Below are 18439 nucleotides of genomic sequence, written 5' to 3'. Positions count from 1 at the left end.
AATAAAATTTGTTATTTTTAATTATTTATTTCTAATCAAATAGTGATACGTGTCACTCTGATTGGTTGTTTAATGGAACTATGAAAATGTGAAATGCATGGGAGGGGACTTAAACTCGAGTCTAAGGGATGAAATGTGATTCACTTTGCCACCAAACTAAGCTGGTTACTTGGTTACTTAAAGAACCAAAATATATTTAATAGATGATTAAGTTTGAATTTAATGAAAAAATTTAAAATACGTGCTGCGTTTCCCCTTCTATTTTCTCACAATCTGAATTCCCCATACTCGATTATACCCAGAGAATTAGGGTTTAGGCATAATTTAATCAATGTTTGTCAGGAATAGAGAGGATTCGAGGAACTTTCACAGTATTTTCCTAATCTTTTCTTTGGGCATTTACACTAATTCCATACATAAAACGTACCAACAAGAAATATTAAAATACTACATCCTCTACCACTATTCTACAATCGGATTTGTATTTAAAGGATTCATTTTCATCTTACTTTTCAACAACCAAAGTATGAGTTAACAATGATAAAGGTGTTGTTATTTGCAAATTTCTTTGCTCAAAAGGCCTTTTCCGAAGGTATAAATGTTTCTTACTATTAACTTGTAAAAAAATCAGTACCCTCATCTTCTTTACTCCATATCACTAATGATTTTCATTATTCTAATCTGATTCATAAGACTGGACGAGGATAGACTGTGGATCAGACACAAGCTATAAAGATGCCAATGGAGATACTTGGAATTCCGATGATGATTACATTAAAGCAGGTGACAATAAACAGGTTGCTCCGAGCAGTTCTTCCAAAGTCGAGCAACTGAATACGTTACGCGTCTTCTTCAAACAAAACAAGATCTGTTACACTTTGCCTACTCCATCATCAACCCGATATCTCGTGAGGGCTATGTTCTGGTATGGCAACTATGATGGCCTTTCCAAGCCAAGGGATATGGCTTGGTTCAATAGTTATCGCTACGATTATGGAGCCAACGATAGGATTCTTGGGTAAGAAGATAACCAAATTTCATACTACTACAACTATAGACCTTGAAACAATGACTTGCATAATGTATCCTATACATATATCAGGTATCCTGATGATCCATTCAACCGCATTTGGGAGCCTCAGATTCCACCTGGCCTAGAGTCGGTAACTGCGAATTTCACTTCCATCGATGTTACATCTGTTAATGACCCTCCCGATTCTGCAATAATTACTGCAGTTGAGGCTCAAAGTTCATCGGATACTATTCACTTGAGTTTTAGTTTTGGCAATATAAGCCACCTAGATCATGTGGAAATGTACTTCACTGAGCCATTCCTGCAAACTAGTGAGACTAGATCCTTCAAAGTACTCTTGAACAAAAGTTACGTTAACACTACCAACCCAGAATACCAGAAGTGTGTCAGCATCGGGGCAAATTCCCTGTCTGTCGGCACTTTGAATGTTCAGCTTGTACCAACCAGCGATTCTACATTATCACCAATAATAAGTGCCATAGAAGTTTACACTGTTAGCGAACCTCTTGTCACTGCAACAACATCACAAAATGACTGTAAGACTCTTTTCACACTAAATATTTTACTCCCAAGTCAATGTAGTATGTATTTGTCGGGTTTAACTTGAAGGAAATGTTTGTTAAGAAGTGGATGGATTAGGAGAATTTGTCCACAACTTTGAACAACTGAAGGGATGGAACGGGGAACCATGTTTACCGAATGACACCATCTGGCAGCGGCTGAACTGCAGCACTGATTATCAACCTCCAAGAGTAACTGCAATGTATACACAAATCTTGACAGTTCCATTTTTACTTTTAATGTTTCTTGCCTAGCAAGAAAGTTACTTGCGTAAAAACCCAAAATGCTACACTTTCTTGCAACAAACTTCTCTTACACCATTGACATCCGTAAACCAACTTTAATGTCATCAAATAATGCTAAGCAAAAAAACGTTTCCATGTGTTGCAGATATCTTTCTGGATACAGTCTGCAAGGTTATCTCCCGGATTCAGTACCTAAGTATCATTTTTATTCCGTTTTAATATGTAACTTCATTTTTTTTTTAAAATCATACCTAACATTTATTTTTTTGTTCATTTTAGTACCCCACAATTATAAACTTAACGGAACTGGCATTTTTATGAGTAAATTACAACATTCATCACTCAACTATCTTCTCACTCCTATTTTGGTCATTTAAGTTTATTTTTTTAAATTTAATCAGTTAACTTTCAAATTAATCCTATTTTAATCACTCTAACTTATTTTATTAATATTTTTTATGGTGTGACATCTTTTAATTATTATTTTATTAATATATGATTGAAAAAAAAGAAAAAGAAGTGACTAGTTAGGGAGGCCGATAAGAGTGAGACCGTCAGGGTTAGGTAAGCGATTTGTGGTATAATTTATTGGGTTTGTGTATAATTTTAAATTTTTTATTTCAATTATGTATTAATAAAATAATAATAAAAAATGTCATGACACAAAAATATTAATAAAAATAAATTAGAGCGATTAAAATAAGAATAACTTGAAAATTGAGTGGTTAAATTAAAAAAAATTAAACTTTAATGATAAAAATAGGAGTGTGAATATAGTTGAGTGATGAATCATATAATTTACCCATAAAAGATAATTTTGTTAGGCTTTTTAACCGGTACTAAAATAAAACAAAAAGTTAACATTGAGATGGTAAAATAAAATAAAAAATAAAATTTAGGTAAAGCAATGAAAGTTTAGGTACTAAAATATAACAAATGTGATAGTTTAGATACTAAACATGCAGTTTACCCTAAATATTGGATCCACTGCTTGTTAGTTTTTAAGGTTAATAATATTTTCTGTTTTTTCTCTTCTTGAATTAGAGATCAGCATAATAACAGACTTGATGGGGACATTCTAGATTTTCTTGGAACGCTGCCTAACCTACGTATACTATCAGTAACATGCTCCAATCCGAAGCGTGTAAAAGTATTCATACTCTAAAACTTGAAACTAAATCATCTTTCTTGCTTTCCTTGTATATATTCACAGTGATCTCCGAGATAATAATTTTTCTGGCTATGTTCCACGAACAATAACTGATAACAAGCAACTCGAATTCAAGTAAGAATGGCAGGGAAACTGGCGAGCTCATCTTCAAGCATTACTTTTTTGTTTAAGTGTCGAAAATTTACGTTTGTTCATGGTTAATGTCCGGGCAGGATTGATGGGAATAAGAATATCAAGTACCCCAAAAACAAAAAAGCTGAGACAATAGTTGCAAACTGTCGTCGTTTCGATTGTGTTGTTCGGGATTATTGTATGCTGCTGTTGTAAATGCTGTGAAGAATCAACACAAGAAGAAGCTCCTCGGATTTACACGGTTGTTCGAATATTGAGGAGAAATTAACCAATATTTCGAGGAGTGCAATCATGCAATTTCCCCCCCCCCCCTAAAGGCTGTATTTGCCGATTTGCAAAAGAAATAAATGCAAACTTTGATGATATAATAAAGCTAGTATTGGTTTGTATTTTTTACCGCGAACAACGTTTACTAAGCACTAAGGACGGACGCAAGATTTTATGTTGGGAAAACTTAAGGGAATGAACATAAACCATAACATTTGAAAGAGGAGATTATTAAAATATATATATATATATGAGAAAGCAAATGAACCATAATTGTTCAATTTTTGTAAATAGAATCGCTGAGATTGCTTTGTATACATGGTATTGTCATGAAATTGTTCTTTCTGGTGCAAATCCATTGCATAGTCAGCATTACCACCTGTCGGCCAAGAACATAATGATTTTAACCACAATAGCAGTATATATATTTGCAAAATAGTTATTAATTGCAATAATAAGACTCTCATATAAATTAAGTAAACAGCTAATAATGCTAGAATATTATTTTTTTATCTACCTATTTTATGATAATATTATATAATATATATTTAATACGTTTTAATTTGTAAAACAATGTTTAGAGACTATAAAGGATGAACATGTAACCAACCATACAATCTACCTATATAATTCAAAAGATTATCATATGTCAAGGCGAACAAAAAATCTTCTGCCCTTTTGATGTCCCTTTTGGTGCCATCCAATAATATATTGACACTTGGATTGAACTATTAATTCATTTAATATATTTCGAACGTTAAGATATTTACCGTTAAGCATAAAAAGGAATCTTCTGCAGTTAAAAAACGGCAATTAATAAACTCACCCTCTTAACCTTACTAAACTCACCCCTTTTGTTTACTCTTTCTATTTCTCCTTTTGTTTTACTCGGGGCTTAATTATTTCTTGTGAAAATGGTTGCCGTTGCAGTTCTCGCAGAAAAATACTTGAGAAATAAACTCTTTTTGGTGAGTGCTTTTAGTGTTGTTTTTCTTTCAAGCTGAACTCAATTATTTTTGTTGTAGATTTTCTCCATTTTTGGAATGCTTCTTTTCCTAAAATGGGTTGTTTGATTATGGACTTCTTATTACAGGCAGGGGTGAAGCATAGTGAGGGCCCAAAGGGGCCCCAGCCCCTGTTAAATTTTATATTTAATATAATTTTGATCTAATAGTATTTTGTTTAATATAAAAATAAATATTTAAATTTAGAAAATATTTAATCAAGTAGGACCGAACTAAAGAATGATAACCCCGTGTTCTCAAAATTTTTGGTCTAATAACTATTTAGGTCATTTTAAGTCTTAATATTACACAAATTAAGTGTTATCTTGTGAATCTTGAGTTTTTTTATTTTTTATTTTAATAAATCTAGAGTGAATACAAGATAATATATGTACGAAGACTCTCAACTATTTAACAATGAATGTTCATACCCCCACATGGGCAGTTATCGAACTTGAGACCTCAAGGATAACAACAATACCTTAACCACTAAGGTTGCTTTGTTCATGCTGAATTTTGATTTTAAATACTTAATAAGTCTTTATATATATTTTTAAATAGTTCATGCCCAATGGTGTTTCTTGTACTAAAATCTAATGGTTTTCGTGAAATGAGTTCTTTGATTTTAGTTTTTTTTTTGTACATGCATGGATTTCTCCCTCTCTCCCCTTTTATTTTGTTGATTTGCATTTAGTTTTTGGTTTAAGTGGCTTTCTGAAATATTGATGAACTTTATTTTGTGAATTGGGCGCATTTTCTTTGTTACTGTTAACATGATTTTAATCGAATATGAGATTGGAGGAAGAGTTCTCTCACTGCGGCAATTATGAAGAAGAGGAACAACCCGAAACAATGTCGCAATGTTCCACCAGAGGTTTGCAACAACAACAACAACAACAAATGATTGTTTTTGTCGTTTACGCCCTTACCTCTAAAAAGATTTGGAGTTTTTTTTATACCCAAATTTCAAGGTTTAGTCAGGAGGGGATATTGTTTGTTGCGATTGATAAAATTACGTCTCTTTTAGATCAAGGTCCTTTTGATATTTTATTGTACAAGTTGACTTCGGGCTGTGTTCCCAATTTTTTTTAACTATACCAGGCCGTTGACTTTATTTATATTTAGGTAGAAATCTGTTGTTTTGATTAATTACGAAACTAATGCATATCATTTATATTTATGTTGGTAGGGTAATCCAGCTTTTGACTTTTTGATTTTAAATTTCAAATATTGTACCGAGTTCAAACCAAATCTCAAAGGCAAAGAAGTGTTGCAAAATATTGAAAAATAGTGTTGTAGTATTATAATCTAAAAATTTTGTTTCAATAATAAAGTTTAAAAAATGTGAAATTAAAACAGAACTTGTAATAGGATGGAACTGAATAAATAGAAGAAGAGTTTTGTTGAGGCCTGAATGAATAGTTTTCTTAAGAAAGATTCGTCCTCTCCTTGGTGCTTTGAGTAACATTAGACGTCGGTCTCCCAGGATACAACAACAAACGTTCACAACAGTAAGCACAACCGTAGTGAACAATCAAACACAATCTTTGTCTTTATCTATCACCGGAAAATGACTTTGAAAGAATCAGAGAATTGAAAGGAAAGTACTTGAAAGAAATTAGTAAAAAGTTGTTTGTTGAGATGTGTCACAACTTAGCCATTATATATGGAGAGGAATTTGTATTGAAAGGTTAAGACCTTTATTTAAAGGTTAAGACCTTTAAATGAAATGACTTAACCATTTGATTAAAAATCTTAACCTTTTGATCAAAAGGTTAAAATGAAAAGATACAACTTTTGGGGTGAAATGAAATAATTATTTTTCATGAAAAGACTTAATTATTTTTCATGAATAGTCATGATCAATTCATTCAATATTTTCCAACAATCCCCCACATGAATGAATTTGATTGTTTAAAACATTGACTCGATGTGGTGATAGATTCTATGTTCAATATTTCCACAGGATATGTAGGCGTCCCCCTTTGAACCTTCCATTGTGAAAATATGTTTACCTTAATAGCTGTTCAGTAGACGTGATGTCCTTGAACTGTCCTGCCGTTTTTGTAAGCGATGACATACCTCACACAAATATCTTACTGACAAGAGTTTGGTTCTCATGAGTATGTCCATATAGCCGTGGACATCTCCTGGTTCTGTAAGAGCTTAGAGAACTATTCCCCAATAGTCTCTTTGAAGCGACTCCACTTCACTCTCACATAGGTGACTTATGTTGTTCGGTTCAACGAAACACATATTGGTCATTAAAAGCATTGCTTAACCTTATCCATATTTTAGCCACTGTTTTCATCATAGGAATGGGCTTGGTGATAAAAACCCCCCACAGTGACCTCACCAGGTCTATGCAAGTAGGTTGTCCCATTAAACCTAGATCTTGGGATCTCCAGTCAACTAGGTTGGGGTTTCCTTCACATAGAGCCTTAACAATTCATGGGCTTTAGTCCCATTCCTCTTGATGTTTTATCAACTTGATCTCTATTGATCCCTTTGGTTAGTGGATCCACAATGTTATCTTTTAATCTTACAAAATCAATAGAAATAACTCCATTTGATATCAATTGTCTAATATTATTGTGTCAGCGTCGCATATGTCTTGACTTACCATTATACATTACATTTTGTTCTCTACCAATTGTTGCTTGGTTATCACAATATATACATATTTTGGGTACATGCTTTGGCCATTTAGGAATGTCCTCCAAACAATTTCGTAACCATTCTGCTTCTTCTCCAGTTTTGTCCAAGGCTACAAACTCAGATTCCATTGTGGATCTGGTTATAATTGTTTGTCTTGAGGATTTCCATGACACATGTCCTCCTCCCAAAGTGAAAATATAACCACTTGTGTCTTTGGTATCTTCTATATTAGATATCCAACTAGCATCAAAGAATCCTTCTAACACAGCAGGATCTCTAGAATAATGCAATCCATAGTTTCGAGTATATCTGAGATATCTCAATACCCTTATAATTGCTTTCCAGTGTTTCTCCCCTGGATTGCTTGTAAATCTGCTTAAACTGCTTACAGTGAAAGCAATATCAGGTCTAGTGCAACTCATAAGGTACATTAGACTACCTATGATCCTTGCATATTCCACTTGATTAACACTTTCACCATTATTTTTAGATAGATGTTGACTTGTATCCATCAGAGTTTTGGCTACACTAGAATCATCCTTGCCAAAATTTTCAAGAATCTTGTCTACATAGTGTGACTGAGTCAATATGAGACCTTCAGATGACCTTTCGATTTGGATGCCCAAAATCATGTCAGCAAGTCTTATGTCTTTCATGTCAAATTTTGAATTTAACATATTTTTGGTAAGTTTTATCATTTCATTGTTACTTCCAATAATGAGTATGTCGTCAACATATAGGCATAGAATTACATATTCATCAACAGTGATTTTGACATACACACAGTTGTCACACTCATTTATTTTAAATCCATTTGATATCATAACACTATCAAACTTTTCATGCCATTGCTTTGGTTCTTGCTTAAGTCCATATAATTACTTTACCAACTTACATACTTTCTTTTCTTATCCTGGAGCTACATAACCCTTAGGTTTTTCTATATAAATTTCCTCATCAAGGTCTCCATTAAGAAAAGCGGTTTTAACATCCATTTGATGTACTTCTAAATTTCGTAAAGCGGCAATTGCATGTATCATTCTTATAGAAGTTATTCTTGATACGGGTGAATATGTATCAAAGTAATCAAGAGCTTCCTTTTGTCGGTACCCTTTAATAACCAATCTGGCCTTGTACTTATCAATTGTTCCATCTGTATTCATTTTTTGTTTGAAAATTCATTTAGAATTTAATGGTTTAATTCCATGAAGAAGATCCACTAATTCCCACGTATGATTTTGTATGATGGAATCAATTTCACTCTTGATGGCATATTTCCAAAAATTACTTTCAGATGAACGTATAGCTTCGCTATAAGTTACAGGTTCAGTCTCTAGCATATAGGTTAGAAAATCCGATCCAAAGGATTTTTCTACCCATGCCCTTTTACTTCTTCTTGGCTCTATCTCGACTTCAACCTCTTGGTGGAAGTCTTGCCTATTTTCATTAATAGTTTCTAAAGTTAATTTCCTTGAACTTGAGCCAACTTCTCTAATTTTACAAGGAAATATATTTTCAAAGAATGAGGCATTTTTAGATTGTAATATCGTATTCTTGTGAATTTCTGGATTCTTTGATTCATGCACAAGAAATCGATATGCATTGTTGTGGTGAGCATATCCAATGAAAATACAATCCACTGTTTTAGGACCTATTTTCATTTGCTTTGATAAAGGAGCCATTAACTTTGCAAGACACCCCCACACTTTCAAGTAATTGTTGGAAGGTTTGTTTCCTATCCACAACTCATATGGTGTCTTGTTTTTTTTTTCTTGCGGGGCACCTTATTTAAAAGGTAATTTGTTGATAAGACAGCTTCCCCCCACATGTTCTGTGACAACCCAGAACTTCCTAGAATAGTGTTCATCATTTCCTTTAATGTTCAATTTTTCCGCTCTGCTACTCCATTCGATTGAGGAGAGTATGGTGGTGTTACTTCATGAATAATATCATGTTGTGCACAATATTGACCAAATGGTTCAACATATTCACTACCACGATCACTTCTCACCCTCTTAATCCTTTTGTTAAGTTGGGTTTCAACTTCCTACTTATAGAGAATAAATTTTTCTATAGCTTCATCTTTGCTTTTAAGCAAATATAAATAACAATATTTTGTGCTATCATCAATGAAGGTAATAAAATATTTATTCTCTCCTCTAGTTTAAACAAATTTCAAGTCACAAACATCACTGTGTATTAGATCATGAGGTTCTGTATTTCTTTCAATGGGTTTAAATGAAGACCTTGTTAGTTTAGCTTCAACACATGTTTCACATTTATTATTATAATTAATGTGAAATGGGGGAATGTGTTATAAGTTAATTAATCTACGTAAAGTATCATAATTAACATTTCCGAGTCTACCATGCCATAAATTTAATAACTCAATCATATAAATAGAAGAAGAAGAATAATCATTCTTGTTTATATTTTTAGTTTTTACATATATAGCATTGAGTTTCCACATATTGTTCAATACATATCCCCTTCCCACAAATATTCCCCCTTTTGATAAAACTAACTTCTGGGATTCAAACACCATCCAAAAGCCATGTATACTTAGGAGGGTCCTAGGGACAAGGTTATTTCTTATGTCAGGCACATACAACACGTTTTGAAGTTTTAACTCTTTTCCATAAGTCATCTTTAAAATTATAGTGCCTTTCCCCTTTATCTTGGAAGTTGCAGCATTTCCCATATAGAGCTTTTTTCCTTTCTCACAAGAAACCAACTCTGCAAAGGAGTCATTGTCACAACAAATATGGTGTGTGGCACCAGTATCAAGCCACCATTCTCTTGGATATGAATCAACCAAGTTAACTTCAGAGACCACAACACATAGGTCAAGTTCAGATACTTCCTTGGAAATTTCTGTCACAACATTAGCCTCTTTTGTTCTGGACCTTTTTGGAAGCATACATTCGGATGACATGTGTCTCGTCTTATTGTAATTAAAGCATTTCCCTTGGAATTTTTGCTTCTTAGAAACACCGGCTTTTGGTCATAGTTTAGACTCAATTTGAGCTTGCTTTCTTTTCTTGAAGTCATTTTTTTACTTCCACCACATTTGCCTTGGCAATGTTATGATTGGTTGTTTTGTTTAGCCTTTTAGCCTCACATCGATTGTCTTCTTCAATCTGAAGTCTCACAATCAGATCTTCCACTGTCATTTCTTTTCTCTTATGCTTAAGATAATTCTTAAAGGCATTCCAAGAATGAAGAAGTTTTTCAATAATGGCTGCCACCTGAAAGGATTCACTTATAATCATCCCTTCTGTGAGAATACCATGAATGATCAGTTGGAATTCTTGCACCTGATTCACAACAGTTTTGGAATCAACCATTACATAGTTTAAGAATTTGACAACTAAAACTTTCTTAGCACCAACATCTTTAGTTTTGTATTTATGGTTCAATGATTCCCATAGTTCCTTAGCCGTTTTCTTTACGATGTATACTTCATAAAGTGCATAAGATAAACCATTCAAGATGTAATTACGACATAGGAAATCAGAGTGCTTCCATGCTTCGGTAATGTTGAATGCAGTTGTAGTATCCACTTCATCCTCTCTAATAGTAGGAGGATCATCCTTAAAAAATTTGGCCAGATTCAATGTCGTCAAATAAAACAGCATTTTTTGTTGCCATGTTTTGAAATTCTCTTCATTGAATTTCGCAGGTTTTTCATTATGACTCATGGTCATAGGTAACATTTGGCTCGCAACCTATGTCTGTGTAGCGAAAATCGCATTAGATTGTGAATTGGATGAAGTATCATACATTTTTCTGTAATTGGAATCAAAACTGAAATAATAAATATAATATGAAACGAAATATATATTAACCTAAAATATATTACCACAGTAATCTGTTTGAGTTTAGATTGAACTACAACAGAATGAATTTGTCTTAAGATTGTTGCAAAATATTGAAAAATAGTGTTGAAGTACTATAATCTAAAATTTTTGTTTCAATAATAAAGTTTAAAAAATGTAAAATTAAAACAGAACCTGTAATCGAATGAAACTGAATAAATAGAAGAAGAGTTTTGTTGAGGATTGAATGAACAGTTTCCTTAAGAAAGATTCGTCCTCTCCTCAGTGCTTTGAGTAACGTTGGACGTCGGTCTCCCAGGATACAACAACAAACGTTCACAGCACTAAGCACAACCGTAGTAAACAATCGAACACAATCTTTGTCTTTATCTATCACCGGAAAATGACTTTGAAATAATCGGAGAATTGAAAGGAATGTACTTGAAAGAAATTAGTAAAAAGTTGTGTGTTAAGATGTGTCACAACTTAGCCATTATATAGGGAGAGGAATTTGTATTGAAAGGTTAAGACCTTTAAATGAAATGACTTAACCATTTGATTAAAAATCATAGCCTTTTGATCAAAAGGTTAAAATGAAAAGATATGACTTTTGGGGTGAAATGAAATATTTTTTTTTCATGAAAAGACTTAATTATTTTTCATGAATAGTCATGATCAATTCATTCATATTTTTGCAACAAGAAGAATCAATATGTGACAAATGTAGGTCCCATGACACAAAGATTGACACATGATTTTATGTTAGGGGCGATCTTAAACTTAGAGAGCGAACTAAAATTTCAAGGATGAAAAAATAAATTTTTAATAAAAAATAAATAGAAAAAATTTAAAATATATGATAATTTTAAATTTTCAGACACTACTTCCCCACCCGTCTCCCCCCTCGGTCCAACCCTGCCAAGGACATGTTCTTCGTCCTACAAAGGTAGGTCTCTCGGAACATGTTCTTCCTCCTCCAATTGTAAGACAGTTTAATTTTGTTGTTTCATCTTTTCTGATAGAAAATGAAGTGGCGTTGGCTCCTTCAACAGTACAATGTATCATGGAGTTTTCTCCTAGTAAATCTGAAGGCTCATCATCAGATTCTGTGAATGCGACAAAGTCCACGTGTGATATTTTCAAAAGGAGTGGAATACATGGACAACCGTGATATTTCAGCGATTAGTTCCGTCGAGCAAAAGGCATTCAACAATAGAGGACAAAAGATTTAGCTGAAGAAGATTCCTTTTTGAGTTTAACGCTGAATTAACAGCAAATACACTATCGTTTGAAATATACTAAATGAATTAATAATTAAATCCATGTGTCAACGTATTATTGGAGGGGCACCAAAATGGGGCAGAAGAATCCTGTTCCCTTATTATCGTGTGCGTCGCTATTAAACCGGCCTTTGGCCTCACTACCTATTCAGAAAAAAGAAATCCATGCCAAGAAAACTGTGGGTAAACATAGTATTCCATTCGTTTAATGATTTTGTTGATATTAATTTATAGGAAAATTCTAAGGGATGAGAATCACTAACGACAAGTATTATTAATTTAATTTATAAAAATTTAAATTTTAAATAACTCAGTATATAATTATAAATTAGTTAAAAATTTAAATATGAATAATTTAAAATAAAAGTTAAACTATAATAGTGACCACCTAATTATTATCCCTTTTCATTTTGACCAATATTTTTAAAATTTTATCAATCATGCCACTTAACTATTTGAATGAATTTAATTAAGCCACTTATCGTTAATATTTAAAAGAGAAATTGATGTGGCTGTTAAAATATTTGGTATAATTACACATTTGGTCACTGTTAGTTATATATTATATCAATTTGGTACTAATTTTAATATATTAAAATAAACTTAACCCTCAAATCTTTAATTTTAAAAGATTTTAAAAGTTGCGACAAATTCTATATTTATAACAAAACAAAATTTTTACTAGAAATTCCGTTTATGGTTCTCAGAAGCATCCCATCATTGGCACCATAACCTCTTTTGTTGTTAATGAAAATATAGTTGATTAACTCATGCATATAAAGTTTGTTGGACAAAATTTTTATCTTACTACTATTTGTAAATGACATTCTACTAGAAAGAGGTGATATAGTCTAACATGTAAAAGCTAAGAAATTTTTATCTAGTAAATTTCTAATAGAAAAAATGTGACATATTTCCATCACGTTTGACACTGTCTTCCTTTAAAATTTTTCAAATTCATCTCCAACCATAAAATTTTACGTCCCTGATCGAAGGATCATTTTATAATTTTTAATAGTTAGAGGACTCAATAAAGTATCATCCTATAATCAGGGACTCTTTGTATATTTTACCCTTTATTTAAAAACTTCATTTGCTTTAATTATATATTTCAATTTCCTCTATCAAACCCGTCATCTGTCGTTGATTATCGTCTTAATTATGAAGACAATTAAACGTGTTTTGTCTTACCTTTTGTTTTGAATCGCATCAGAACATGTTTTCTTAAATTTTAAAAAACGTGATTTTTTTTTATTTTCAAAGATTCTAAATTATTTGATAATGAATGTGCTTAAACATCTCTGTTTGTAGAGGCTGGTGCTCAAACTTGAGACTTTTAAGGGCAACAACCATCCTTTAACCATTGAGATTCATACAAAATATTCAACTTAAAGTTTTATATTATTTAAAAAATCTATTAAATATACAAATATTTCATATTAATACTTATATATCTTTTATATTAAATCTAACAAGAATAAATTTATACAGATAGATTGACAGTCTAAATCGAATCGTTATTAGTTTTTGCTAAAAAAACTATTATTTGATTAAATTAATCACCCGGGAAAGGAAATCATTTGGTGCTAACAAGCCTCAACTTACTTTAATTCGCTCAATGTGTTCTGAAAAAAAATTATCTTTAATAATCTATTTTCTTAAACAACCGTAGGTGATGTACACATGATATACAAATTCCAATATAAGAAAAAAATAAAATAAAAGACATACCCAATAAAAGAACAATAAACTAGTAGAGCTATAAACTATTATTTTATAATCGAGCGAGATATATATGTCTATTTCACATACTTTTGCCAAATAGATGCTTCGTAGGGAAGACATACTCATAGTTAGACATGCATAAAGTTGGATAAAAATTCGATCCGGATCGGATAAAAATTGATCCGGTTTTTACACCTAGCCAAAAAACCGGATTTTAAAAATACCTGTTCGGATCCTAACCGGTTTGGAGGGCCGAATGGTGTAACCGGTTTCGTTTGAAAAAAAAAACAGATATAAAAAAAACGGTGGTGGTGAGCAAAAAATTACAAAAATAAGATTTGAGAGATGTTTAGGTGTTGTGTAATAAGATTTGAGAAAGTTGTAATCAACCAAATACATTCTCAACCTATTTATACATGTTTAAGGTGGTAAATTGGGTGTTTTTGGCAGCAAGGTATGGGCTTGCTCGGTGGAGGATGGGCAGCAACCAAGGTTTGTGTGCTAGTGGAGCAGCAGAGCATGGGTGATGGGGAATTGAGCTGCATGTGGGATGTAGGGCTGTTGGGTGTTGTGTACTTGTGTTTGGGGCGTAGCATCTTGGTATGGGCATCAACCCTTCACGTGGGTGGCAAGTTCACTAGCATGGGCAAGATTTAAAAATGTTGACTAGGTGTTTTGTTGTTTTTTGGGTTGTTTGTAAGGGGATTGTTTGTTTTAACCTTTATGTAATCTTTTCTTATTAATGAATTTTGAGACACTCTTTTCCTCCTTTTGCTGATTATGGAACACCATTTGGTGTTCCGTTAATCATGAGGGGTTTTTTTAAAGAGGCCTCCACTTCCTATAAAAAAAAGGTGGTAAAATGGTGTTTTTTATAGAAAAAATGGTCAAAAAACAGTCTTAAAAACCCCAAACGACTAGTTTTTAAAACCCTAGACCATATTTTTTTCGGATAAAAACCGATTTTTAATCTGGTAAAAAAATCGATCGTCCAATTTTTTTCCAAACCGGTTATACTATCCGGTTTTTAAATATCCGATCCGGTTTAAAAAAACCGATTTTTCCCAAATCCAGTTTCGGATATTTTTTGCTCAAAATCGGATATTCGGATTTTTTGTGCACCTCTACCCATAGTAGAGCTTATTTAATTATTATCAGTTACTCAGTTTGCATCGTAATATCCCACAAAGACATTATGATAACCAATAAATTCTAACTTCCAATTAATTGTATCTTCAAGATACTTAAATAAGTGTTTAAGAGCATTTTATTGTTCACTAATAGGATTATAGATGTATCTACTTATTCTACTCATTACATAAATGATATCAGACAGAGTATAATTCATTAAAAATATTAGGTTTACAATAATTTTAACATATTCAGTTTAAGAAACATTATTTCCTTTTGTATCAAATGAATGCTAAAATCATAAGAGATTTTAACGGGATTGCTTTATAGATATTGAATTTCTTAATACTCTTTCAATGTAATAGGATTGATTCATAGAGAATATCTTTTCAGTTTTTGTGACCTTAACACCTAAAGATACATTTATATGTTTCACTCAATCATGTAAAATTTGATAGACAATAAATTTTCAATACTATTAATAGCATCAAGATTGATACTGCAAATAACACATCATCTTTATATAAACTTATGATGTCATAATTTGTACAAAAAGTTTTGAATGAACAAATGCATCTGCAGCATTAAATATGAAACCAAAATTAAGAATAATTTCATGAAACTTTTCGTTCCGTTGTTTTGGGGCTTACTTAATATGACAAAGATAAAGAGATTTTAGGAGTCTTCATACTTTGTCTTCCTCATCGAGAGCCACAAATCCTAAAGACTGCTATATATAGATCTTCTAGTCCGGATTTTCATTCAAAAAGACAATTTTACATTTGATTATTCTAAATCCTCAAGGAAAGTCTACTAATTCCCATGTGATTAGACTTAATTGATTCTATTTCATTAATTATTTATAGTATCCCTCCAAAAACTAGAATCAATCGATTTTATAGTCTAGCCATAAGTTCTTAGATCCTCGTCTACTACGAATGATTGAGCTATAGGATCAGATATTATGTTTTTCCTTTCAACTAAGCTATTTTATTGAGGGAGGTAAGAAGTGGAAATCTCATGTATTATGTCATTCTTTTCACATACCTCTTTAAGAAAATTAGATTCATATTCAGTATCTCAATCGGATCTAACATATTTTCTTCTTCTATAAAATTGATTTTCCATGTCTACATTATTGATGAAGAGAAAAAAAAATGCAACTTCATATTTAGTCTTTAAAAGATAAATCTTTGTTTATCTAGGGAAGTCATCGGCAAAGGTTAAATAATAGTGTTCTCCCCTACTTTCTGAAATTTTAAAATATGCTAAATCTGTATGAATCAATGCTAACAATTCATTTTTTCTAACAATGATTGATTTTTAAGCAGGTCTTAAATATTCGCCCTCAAAACATATATCACATTAATTAAAACTTCTTTCATCTAGACTAGGGAGTACATTCATTTCAATGAGCTCTTTGATCAAAGATTAGACGTTCACATGTCATAGTCTAGTATGTCATGTATAAAAAAAAGTTAACAATATAAGTAAAAGTAGTGACTTTATTTTTATTTGTCACAGCCCGAAATTCTTGAATTTTTTAAATAATTTTAATTAATTTTTTTGGGAGGTTAAATTGAAAATTTGCAAAAACTTGATATACGTTTTACGAGATTTTATTAATTCAAGGATTTGATGAAGAATTTACACGTTTTATTTTAGCTTTAAAAAAATTACGAAATGGACAAGTATCATTTGAATCACCCAAAGCTTCAGAAATTATCTCCCTCCCTTAGATCGCCACTGCTCCTCGTAGTCAAACCCAACTCTAGCCGATGATGTTGTACAACGCTTGTTGCAAAGTGATCGGCGACCTCCCGGGAGAGAAACCCCTCTAGCCCCATGCAGTGAAGCACTTCCATTAGCAGCCAATCGATGATCGAAGCTTCACCGAGAACCTTTATCGTCGAAGTTATTTTCATGTTTTGGTGTTGATTTTGTCGTCGTTCAACACATTTCCTTCGTCGTGGTGTTTTCCACCCGTTTCTAACCAAAAACTGACTCTCTTCGTGCCTCATTGTCGTCGATTCTCCTGACACCGTGGGTAATTTTCTATTGCCATTTTTGTTTACTTTTATGTTGTGTTGGCTATTTTTTTGGGGTTGATAAGGACTAAATATTGTGTTTGGTTGCACTATGAGGAACTGATCACCTGAAACCATCCATTTCAAACGTCGCACGTGCCCCACATGCCACTCCTGCACGTGGTGGTTGTTTTCCAGCTTAAGGACCTTCTAGAACGACCCGAGTCGAGCTGAGCCTATCAACCTTAGCCATGTTGGCCCAAGCCGAGCCACTGTTGAGCCGAGTCATTTAAGCCTATAAGTCGAGCCATTGATCGAGATGAGTCACGTTGACCGAGCTGTTGGTCGTTGACCTGAACAAAGTCAACTTTGACCATGACCTTGACCAGGATTGACTTTGAACAAAAAGTCATTTTTAAGGTCCAATTTTATGTTTTTTGATATCTTAAGTCCGAATTCGAAGTTTGTTTCACCAAATTCGAACCCAGTAACCTATTTTTTTGGCGTTTTATCTCTCGATTCAATAGAATTTTTCATGTTTAAGTTCTGTTTCTAATGCAATTCATTATACCTTGTATCTGAGATATTATGGGACATGAAATTCAAGTTTAAGGGCGATCAAATGGAGTTTAAATGGATGATCGATGTGGCTTAAAAATCGAGGTAACCTTTTTGCATGCTTTATGGAACATAGTGGTATTGATAGTGCATGGCTGAATATGATTGGTCAATTATGCATGTTGGATTATGGATGAACTTGAACTGAATGAGATAAAAAGTAGTAATAGGTTAAGACCCGATTAAATCATACAAGAAATTCAGATAACATATAAGAAATAATTTCCAAGTTGGTGATTTAGTAATAAAGGAATTAAACTCATGATAAATAAATTCTGACTAAATTTGTTAAAGGTTAAATGTAAAAAAAATACTTGGATAAGAAATTATGAAAAATTATGAAAAATACTATTGTTTTGTAAAAAGACCAAGATTGCCTTTGAAATTGGAAAATAATACTGAAAGGACATACTTGACCCAAATTAAATTATTGAAACACCTCTTAAATAATTGTTTTGTTCAAAAAACTTTTGATATACAATTTTAACTTTCGAGATGAAAAAATAATTAAGATTCATGTTCTTGAATATACACTTGAGGACTAATTTATTGGTAATAATACAAACGATAAAATTGAATAAAATGACCAAACTACCCTTTGGATGAAAAAGAGACATGTATCTCCTTTGATAGTGGAAATGACCTGTTAATTCATTCATGTCTGGATAGAACTACGAATTCATAGATTAAATTCATGATCGGATTGTAAATGTTTGATAAACGATTTCTAGCTTTTGAGATCGCTACATATTCAGATACTATGATTTCT

General features: G+C 32.4%; 1 protein-coding gene and 1 long non-coding RNA gene across 2 annotated transcripts; both read left to right on the top strand.

Moving 5' to 3' along the window:
* The first annotated feature begins 537 nt into the window (after positions 1 to 537).
* LOC120152875 (putative leucine-rich repeat receptor-like protein kinase At2g19210) lies at positions 538 to 2035 on the top strand. The gene is made up of 5 exons (XM_039164979.1): positions 538 to 592; positions 694 to 1018; positions 1103 to 1569; positions 1661 to 1785; positions 1985 to 2035. The coding sequence occupies exons 1-5, from the start codon at positions 538 to 540 to the stop codon at positions 2033 to 2035; spliced, it is 1023 nt and encodes a 340-aa protein (XP_039020910.1).
* Positions 2036 to 2925: 890 nt separating this feature from the next.
* On the top strand, positions 2926 to 3252 carry LOC120152849. Its single transcript, XR_005518735.1, has 2 exons — positions 2926 to 3124; positions 3223 to 3252. It is a non-coding gene; the product is annotated as an uncharacterized LOC120152849 (long non-coding RNA).
* The last annotated feature ends 15187 nt before the right edge of the window (positions 3253 to 18439 follow it).

The sequence above is a fragment of the Hibiscus syriacus genome, unplaced genomic scaffold, assembly GCF_006381635.1.
Source record: "Hibiscus syriacus cultivar Baekdansim isolate YM2019G1 unplaced genomic scaffold, ASM638163v2 tig00111095_pilon, whole genome shotgun sequence".
Taxonomy (NCBI): domain Eukaryota; kingdom Viridiplantae; phylum Streptophyta; class Magnoliopsida; order Malvales; family Malvaceae; genus Hibiscus; species Hibiscus syriacus.
Note: the sequence above shows the minus strand (reverse complement) of the source record. Positions and strands in the feature narration are given on the sequence as shown.

Excerpts from the sequence above, each read along its gene's own strand:
- LOC120152875 (XM_039164979.1), top strand. The coding sequence starts at position 538 with ATGATAAAGGTGTTGTTATTTGCAAATTTCTTTGCTCAAAAGGCCTTT. Across the intron at positions 1,019-1,102 it reads GCCAACGATAGGATTCTTGG|GTATCCTGATGATCCATTCA; the intron begins GTAAGAAGATAA and ends TACATATATCAG. Across the intron at positions 1,786-1,984 it reads CTGATTATCAACCTCCAAGA|ATATCTTTCTGGATACAGTC; the intron begins GTAACTGCAATG and ends CATGTGTTGCAG.